General features: G+C 38.4%; 1 protein-coding gene across 2 annotated transcripts in view; it reads right to left on the bottom strand.

Moving 5' to 3' along the window:
- Positions 1-650: 650 nt before the first annotated feature.
- The window catches only part of PSMA8 (proteasome 20S subunit alpha 8), a 57,414-nt gene continuing 48,189 nt past the window's right edge, over positions 651-9,875 (bottom strand). For both annotated transcript variants that reach the window (XM_008955730.3, XM_003830273.3), the window contains exon 7: positions 651-1,722. In XM_008955730.3, the coding sequence (XP_008953978.1) occupies positions 1,630-1,722 (93 nt within the window). In that variant the 3' untranslated portion in view covers positions 651-1,629. The remainder of the gene's footprint in view (positions 1,723-9,875) is intronic.

Raw genomic sequence — 9,875 nt, 5'->3', positions numbered from 1 at the left:
CCCAGCACTTTGGGAGGCCGAGGCGGGTGGTCACCTGAGGCCAGGAGTTCAAGACCAGCCTGGCCAACATGGCGAAACCCCGACTCTACTAAAAATACAAAAATTAGCTGGTCGTGATAGCACATGCCTGTAGTTCCAGCTGCTTGAGAGGCTGAGGCAGGAGAATCACTTGAACCTGAGAGGCGGAGGTTGCAGGGAGCGAGATTGCGCCACTGCACTCCAGCCTGGGTGACAGAGCGAGACTCGTCTCAAAAAAAAAAAAAAAAGATTCTCATCGGAGTGTGAACCCTGCTGTGAACTGCACATGCAAGGGATTGCGGGCTCCTTACGAGAATCGAATGCCTGATGATCTGAGGTGGAACAGTTTCATCCCAAAACCAACCCCGCCCCACTCGGGGTTTCGCCATGTTGGCCAGGCTGGTTCCGAACTCCTGGCCTCAAGTGGTCCGCCCACCTCAGCCTCCCAAAGTGCTGGGATTACAGGCATGAGCCACCACACCTGGCCTTCCCCTCCTATTTTCATTCCTCTGCAAAAACTTAACCTCTCCCCTCGTTTTCAAAAAAGAACATTAAGACCAGGTGCAGTGGCTCAGCCTGTAATCCCAGCACTTTGGGTGGTGGAGGTGGGAGGATTGCTTGAAGCCAGGAGTTTGAGACCAGCCTGGGCAACATAGTGAGACCTCATCTCTGAAATAAATAAACAATTAATTAAAACAACAGAAAGAATATTTACTAGCTTTTATTTTCAAAAATATAAACTCACTGTAGGAATTAAGCACATTCCTCTTGTGGACCATTTGGATTAAATCCTTTCCGTGGGCAGAGATCACTTTTTATATTTTCCTTGTTCCCCCAATAAGCCTTCCATAATACCAATCATAAAATACACACTCAGATATTTCATGGAATATGTAACAAACCGAACACACTGGACATACTTGAGATAAAATAAAAATCTAAACTAAAAGTGATATGTATTAATTTCTTTCCTTATTTTCATGTAGCATCCTGTTAAGATGCCCTTAGAAGCTCTTCCCATGCTTTAATTGCATGTTTGAATTCAGCCTATATTTGTTCCATGAACGAAACAATATATTGCAACTTGTAAAATGAAAAAGGTAAAATAAAAATAACGAAATATTGTAAAATGAAGAAGGCTCTGACAAAATTTTAAGAACTCATCAGTATAAGGATGCTTTTGTCATTCTTTGAGAAATGCAGCTCAATATTATATTTAGTTTATTTGGAATAGCTATGTCCTTAACTGACAGTCAATATTCAAACATCACCAAATTATTAAATTTTTTAATTAAAAATTTTTTTTTTAATTATATTTGCATATATGAAGGTAAGTAAGACACTGGACAAATTATAGAGTCTCAAGCTTATGTGGAATTATGACTGCTCTCAACAATTACTGAAATCCCCTTTCAAAGAAAATCTTCACATAAACCTATGTTTGACTATGTAATAGAATGAAGACAGCCACAGATCTGGCATTCTCAAAACATCACACAAGTACTGCATGTAATGCTGCAAAATAACTGTTTTCCTCTAAAATTTCACTAAACAACCTCAGACAGTACAATAAAACAAAACATTAAGACCTCCCAGTGGTCATCCTAAGAATTAGACAGATTTCTTTGATTTTTTCTTCTCTGCTTCTTCCTTTTCTTTTTCTATTTCAGTTACATATAATTCAACTTCTTTTGCACTAAACATCTGAAAAGAGAAAAAAATTTAAAGATCAAATGTCAGTTATACGAATAATATCTAAATATTTACAATATGAAGAATTCCAATATTTAATAAATTTATACTTTCTATGTATAACTTTATATTTTGTAACTTCAAATATACAATGAAGCATTTCAAGAGGTTTAAGAGCAATAACAATTATGGGCAAAACCAGATCTCTGACATTTCTACTATCACTGTGCTAAAAAAGAAAGCAGGACAAAAGGTGATATTGCGTTATATATCCTATATGTGCATATAACCCCAAAAACATTTTAATGCGAGACTTAATTTTATTCATGAACAAAGACTCATTATTTAACTCTCCCAACTGCACCCGACTGTGTGAATCTCTGATAGGGTTTAATAATTTGATCAGTTTATAGAATAGTGAAATGAAATGGGAAAAGATAATTTATGCTACTTTATGTCTAAGTAGAAAGCAAAAAAGGTTTTATTTTTCTAAGAATTTGCAGTGTAGTTTGATTTTCTGTTGTACTGTTCACAAGTAGATCCAAGGTTACATGCTTGCGGCTATAAGACAGCAATTATTGGCCAAACCTGGTGACTCAGGCCTGTAATCCCAGCACTTTGGGAGGCCGAGGTGGGTGGATCAGTTGAGGTCAGGGGTTCGAGACCAGGCTGCCATTTTCTTTTTCTTTTTTTTTCAGACAGGGTCTCACCCTGTCGCCCAGGCTGGACTGCAGTGATGTGATTGCAACCTCTGCCTGCCGGGTTCAAGCGATTCTCCCACCTCAGTCTCCTCAGTAGCTGGGACTACAGGTGTGTGCTACCATGCCTGACTGATTTTTGTTATTTTTAGTAGAGAGATTTGCATTTTCAGTACAGACAGGGTTTTGCCATGTTGGCCAGGCTGGTCTTGAACTCCTGACCTCAAGTGATCTGCCCGCCTCAGCCTCCCAAAGTGCTGGGATTACAGGCCTGAGCCACCGTGCCTGGCCAAGACAGCAATTATTAACTTCAGTGAAGTTAATACATTTATATACAAAAATCTAAATGTAATGATCTTAATACTGAAAAGAGGTATCTATTAAATTGATAAATGAATGATCAACTTTATGGAAAGGCAAATTTTCAAAGATATTGGAGATGTAAAGGATTTTAGCTATTAGTCCATCACTAGAATTTACATATAAGAAAACGTAGATTCACAAAGCTAAATTATATTTGGCCAAAGATTAAAGAAGGATTAAAGATTAGGTCTCTGATTCTTATTTCAACTCCAGAACTCTTTCCATTTCACCTATAAAGATGTGTGTCACAAAATCTGTATTTGTCAATAATCTATATAAAATATATTATTTGAACATTTTATGAAATGAATTTACCCATCAAGCAATTACTAGGAGTTCCATGGGCTCTGAAAGTGGAAGAATATAATTCTTACCTGCTATTAAGGAGTCCACAGTTTAGTGGAAAAAAACTGGCATATAAATAGATCATTACAATACAAACCTGAATAAAGTGATGTGGTATTACTTGGGGAAGAAATAATTTCCTCCTTTGAAAAAGTGTCTTTCACTTTCTTTTTCCTTTTTGAGACTGGGTCTTGCTCTGCTGCCTAGAGCTGAAGCACTGCGGCATGATCACAGCTCACTGCAACCTCTGCCTCCTGGGCTCAAGCCATCCTACCGCCTCAGCAACCGGAGTAGCTGGGGCTACAGGTGTGAACCACCATGCCCAGCTAACTTTTGTATTTTTTGTAGAGACAGGGTTTCGCCATGTTGCCCAGGCTGGTCTCAAACTCCTGGGCTCAATCGATTTGCCTGTCTCGGCCTCCCAAAATGCTGGGATTACAGGCATGAGCCACTGCGCCCAGCCTCAAGAAGCCTTTTCAAAAAATTATTTTTAATTTTTATGAGTACATAGTAGGTATATATATTATGGGGTACATGAGATATTTTGATACAGGCATGTGATGCATAATAACCACATCATGGAGAATGGGGTATCCATCCCCTCAAGCATTTATCCTTTGTGTTACAAACAATCCAATTATACTCTTTTAGTTATCTTAAAATGTACAATTAAATTGTTATTGACTATAGTTACCCTGTTGTGCTATCAAATACTAGGTCTTATAAATTCTATTTTTTTGTACCTATTAACCATCCCCACCTGCCCCTGCCCCCCACTACCCTTCCCAGCCTCTAGTAACCATCCTTCTACTCTGTATCTCCATGAGTTCAATTGTTTTGATTTTTAGATTCCACAAATGAGTAAAAACATGCAATGTCTGTCTTTCCATGCCTGCCTTATTTAACATAATGATCTCCAGTTCCATCCATGTTATTACAAATGACAGTATCTCATTATTTTTGGGGGGGCAGAACAGTACTTCATTGTGTGTAAGTATCACATTGTCTTCATACATTCATCTGTTGATGGACCCTAAGGTTGATTCCAAATCTTGGCTATTGTGAACAGTTCTGCAGTTAACATGGGAGTGCAGCTATTTCTTCAATATACTGATTTCCTTTCTTTTGGGTATACACCCAGTAGTGGGATTGCTGGACCATATGTACTTTTATTTTATGTTTTTTGAGGAATCTCCAAACTATTCTTCATGGTGGTTGTACTAATTTACATTCCCACCAACAGTGTATGAGGGTTCCCTTTTCTCCATATCCTCACCAGCATTTGCTGTAGCTTGTCTATTAGATATAAGCCATTTTAACTGGGGTGAGATGATATTTTATTGTGTTTTGATTTGCATTTCTCTGATGATCAATGATGTTGATCACCTTTTTTTTTGGAGATGGGGTCTTGCTCTGTTGCCCAGGATGGAGTACAGTGGCACAATCATGGCTCACTGCAGCCTTGACCTCCCAGGTTCAAGTGATCCTCCCACCTCAGCTTCCCAAGTAGCTGGGACCACAGGAGCACACCACCACATCAGGCTAATTTTTAAATTATTATATTTGTAGAGACAAGGTCTCACTGTGTTGTCCAGGCGGGTCTGAAACTCCTAGGCTCAAGCGATCCTCCTGCCTTGGCCTCCCAAAGTGCTGGGATTACAAGCAAGAGCTCAGCCCAAGCACCTTTTTATATGCCTGTTTGCCATTTGTATGTCTTCTTTTGAGAAAAGAAGACATACAAATTCAAATCCTTCACCCATTTTTTGATCAGATTATTGTTTTTTCTCTTATAGAGTTGTTTGAGCTCCTTATACATTCTGGTTATTAAACCCTTGTCAGAAGGGTAAATTCGCAAATATTTTCTCCCATTCTGTGGGCTGTCACCTCACTTTGTTGATTGTTTCCTTTGCTGTGCAGAAGTTCTTTAACTTGATGTGATCCTATTTGTCCATTTTTGCTTTGGTTGCCTGTGTTTGTAGGGTACTACTCAAGAATTTTTTGCGCAGACCAATGTCCTGGGGATTTTCTCCAATGTTTTCTTGTAGTAGTTTTATAGATTGAGGTCACAGGCTTAAGTCTTTAATCCATTCTTTTTTGATTTTTTGTATATGGTGAGAGATAGGGGTCTAGTTTCATTCTTCTGCATATGGATATCCAGTTTTCCCAGCATCCTTTATTGAAGAAACTTTTTCCCAGTGTATGTTCTTAGCACCTCTGTCGAAAATGAGTTCACTATATATATGTGGATTTGTTTCTGGGATCTCCATTTTGTTTAATTAATCTATGTGTCTGTCTTTATGCCAGAACCATGCTGCTTTGGTTACCATAGCTCTGTAGCATAATTTGAAGTCAGGCAATATGATTCCTTCAGTTTTGTCCTTTTTGCTTAGGGCAGCTTTGGCTCTTCTGGGTCTTTTGAGGTTTTTATATAGATTTTATGATTTTTTTTATATTTCTGTGAAGAATATCATTGGTATTTTGGCAGGGATTGCATTGAATCTGTAGATTACTTTGGGTAGTATGGACATTTTAAAAACATTGATTCTTCCAATCCATGAACATGGAACACCTTTCTATTTTTTTTTGTTTTTTGGTGTCCTTTTTTGATGTGGGCACTTACAGCTATAAACCTCCTTCTTTGTAATGCTTTCACTGTATTCCATATGTTTTGATATGTTAGGTTTTCATTATCACTTGTTTCAAGAAAATTTTCAATTTTCTTCTTAATTTCTTCATTGACTCACTGGTCATTCAGGAGCATATTGTTTAATTTCCATGTATTCGTATAGTTTCCAAAATTCCTCTAGTTACTGATTTCTAGTTTTTTTTTTCCACTGTGGTCAGAGATGATGCTTGATATTATTTCAATTTTTTGAATATTTTAAGGCTTATTTTGTGACCTAAATATGGTCTATCCTTGAAAATGGTCCATATGCTGAGGAGAATAATGCATATTCTGCAGCTGTTGGATGAAATGTTCTGTAAATATCTATTAGATACATTTGGTCTACAGTGCAGTTTAAGTCTGATGTTTCTTTGCTGATTTTCTGTCTGGAAGATCTGTCCAATGCTGAAAATGGGGTGTTGAAGACTCTAGCTATTATTGTACTGGAATCTATCTGTTTTTTTTTTAGCTCTAATAATGTTTACTTTATATATCTAGGTTCTATGGTGTTGGGTGCATATATATTTAAGAATGTTATATCTTCTTGCTGAGCTGACCCCTTTATCATTATATAGTGACCTTTTTTGTCTCTTCTTATAGTTTTTGCCTTGAAATCTATTTTGTCTGATATAAGTATAGTGACTCTGGCTCTTTTTTGGTTTCCATTGGCATGAAATATCTTTTTCCATCTCTTTTTTTCAGTCTATGTTTGTCTTTATAGGTGAAGTATGTTTTTCGTAGTCAACAGATCATTGGGTCTTTTTTTTTTAAATCCATTCAGTCATTCTATAACTTTTCATTGGAGAGTTTAGTCCACTTACATTCAATGTTATTATTGATAAGTAAGGACTTAGCCTCCTGCCTCAGTCTCCCCAAATGCTGGTATTACAGGTGTGAGCCACTGCTCAGACCTCACTTTTTTTGAAGCAGACTCTTGCTCTGTCGCCCAGGCTGGAGTGCAGTGGCGTGATCTCAGCTCACTACGACCTCTGCCACCCTAGGCTCAAGCGATTCTCCTGCCTCAGCCCCCTGAGTAGCTGGGACAACAGGTGCACACCACCACACCCGGCTAATTTTTTGTATTTTTAGTAGAGATGGGTTTTCACCACGTTGGCCAGGCTAATCTCAAACTGCTGACCTCAGGTGATCTGGCCGCCTTGGCCTCCCAAAGTGCTGGGATTACAGGCATGAACCACGGTGCCCAGCCTGGTCCATCCTTTCATGGAAGAATCCTGGCATTAAATGAGAAAATGTTTTAAGTTCTACCTTTCTACTGATTCCTGGCCCCAAGTAGGTGTTTATGTCTAACTTCCTAGGCTAGGGAGACAAGTATCCTTCTCTAGGGCAGTTTAATCCAAACGTTTACCTCTGGCTTTCAGTGTAGTTTTCATTTTTGGTCCCTGGGGATTTTCTTTTAGTTCTTGCAGAAGCTCAGCTATGTCTTTAAAAAACTAGTTATATTTCATCTAGAATTGTCCTCATGTTTTACAGCAGAAGAGTTTTTATATTATCTAATCCAGCATAATGCCAGAAACTGAAGTTGTAGAAGTCTACTTATATACCTTAAGTCAAGCTATTTCCTGTCAAAGTGTTAAAATTTCAGCACATAGTCAGTGATTTAAGAAGTACATTTGTAAAATTAAGAGATTTTATGTTTTTCATATTTAGTAAATACTATTTACTTCTTAGTAACTTAGATACAACTGGAATTGCCAAGGATAGGTCAGAGAATAACTAGAAAACCGGTCCACCTCTAAAATCAGCTTAAGAATAAGGGGTAGAGGCATCAAATAATAAAGGTTTACACTACTCAGTAAATTTCTTATATCTTATGTGTTTTTCTAATTTAATAATACAGTACTCATCATAACCATATGTGGAAAGGCTATTAATCCACAGATAAGAAAACAGAAACAGAGAAGTAATTTGTTTACACTGGGAAATGGTAGAGCTGGAATTTGAACTAGGGTAGCTCTAGAGCCTCACTTTGCGTTTTTTTGTTTGTTTGTTTGTTTGTTTTTTTGAGACAGAGTCTGCCTGTGTTGCCCAGGCTAGAGTGCAGTGGCGTGATCTCAGCTCACTGCAACCTCTGCCTCCCAGGTTCAAGTGATTCTCCTGCCTCAGCCTCCCAAGTAGCTGGGACTACAGGTGCCCTCCAACACACCCAGCTAATTTTTGTGTGTGTGTATTTTTAGTAGAGACGGGGTTTCACTATGTTGGCCAGGCTGATCTTGAACTCCTGACCTCGTGATCCACCCACTCGGTCTCCCAAAGGGCTGGGATTACAGGCATGAGCCACCATGCCCATTCAGAGCTCCATTTTTGATCACTTCACTGAACTGTATCCCACACAAAGATTTATCAAAATTGAGAATGCAATAGGATTTATAATATTTTCATGTGGAGTCCATTAAAAATGAAAACAAATAAGTTATTCAAGATCCACAAATTAAAACTCTGTAAAGAAACAAAATTGAAACTATTTCTATATACATTGAAATTTGGCAAAACTGGTTTAAAACCAGACACAAGTCTATTTTAAAATAATTTTCAATTAAGCAATTTCAGACTGTGAAGACATTTGAAAAACTTTCTAGAGAATACATTATGGTTGATTCCCCAAACATCCATTCTATACCAGTGCTTAACATTAGCCAACCAGCAAACAGAATCTTCTGGAGACTGTTCTAAGGATGTCTTCAGTCTTCCAATCAGATTGAAGGGAAGGACTTACATTCCAAAGTTAGGGAAGTTCTCCCTCTCCTATAAAAGGTTAACAGGAAAATAAATCATTCTGATTGCCTCTGGTGGTCATGAGAGGAATCAACCTTACTAGAACAAACTAACTTTAGGATGAAGCCAATATTCAAAGTTGCAGAGTGGAGGGACAGGAAAAATCTAGATCCATGAGAATATCGTTGTGTTGTTAAACACACTGTGTCTGGAGCAGGTTTATACTTTCATCTGTGAGAAAACACGATTTCTTGTTCTTTAAGTCACTATGAGTTGGAGTTTTTTTGTTTTAACTTATAGACAAAAGCATTTGTTCTAACACATTAACCTCTGCTTAATTTCTCCTCAGGTCAATAGGAACTAATTTTTTTCCAAGGAGAATTTTCAGTTTTCAGTAGAAACAATTTTCAAATGTCTGCCAAAAACAACTTGTTTTTTTTTTTTTTTTTTTTTTGAGATGGAGTTTCGCTCTTGTTGCCCAGGCTGGAGTGCAATGGCATGATCTTGGCTCACTGTAACCTCTGTCTCCCGGTTCAAGCGATTCTCCTGCCTCAGCCCCCTGAATAGCTGAAATTACAGGTGCCAGCCACCACCCCTGGCTAATTTTTTGTATTTTTAGTAGAGATAGGGTTTTACCATGATGGCTAGGCTGGTCTCAAACTCCTAACCTCAGGTGATCCACCCGCCTTGGCCTCCCAAAGTACTGGGATTACATGCATGAGCCACTGTGCCCGGCTGCCAAAAACAACTTTTTTTTTTTTTTTTTTTTTGAGACAGAGTCTTGCTCTATCGCCCATGCTGGAGTGCAGTGGCACGATCTCGACACACTGCAACCTTTGCTTCCTGAGTTCAAGTGATTCTCCTGCCTCAGCCTCCTGAGTAGCTGGGATTACAGGCACATGCCACCATGCCCGGCTAATTTTTTATATTTTTAGTAGAGATGGGGTTTCACTATGTTGGTCAGGCTGGTCTCGAACTCCTGACCTCAGGTGATCCACCCGCCTCGGCCTCCCAAAGTGCTGAGATTGCAAGCATGAGCCACTGCGCCCGGCCAAAAACAACTTCTAATAGATCTTCAAAAACCAGGTGAGAAGGAATAGAGGAAGGAGAAAGAGTGCTTAATATTACTACTGACAAACTCACTTCTCTTCATATTTTGGTGGCCTAAGATTACAGTGAAAGGTAAATTTTTTGTTTATAGTTGTAGAAAATGACAAGCTTTACATAACATTCTTTACGTTCTTTTTAAATTTTTCATCTAAGGTAAAAAGACACAGCTGCTTTAAGCCAGAATAAATGACTAAAACGGACTACACATTGATATTCTCTCTCTGTTTATGAATACACATACGGGCATACCT

This window comes from Pan paniscus, chromosome 17, assembly GCF_029289425.2.
Source record: "Pan paniscus chromosome 17, NHGRI_mPanPan1-v2.0_pri, whole genome shotgun sequence".
Lineage (NCBI taxonomy): Eukaryota > Metazoa > Chordata > Mammalia > Primates > Hominidae > Pan > Pan paniscus.
The sequence above is the reverse complement of the archived record's forward strand: the minus strand, read 5'-3'. Positions and strand labels throughout refer to the sequence as shown.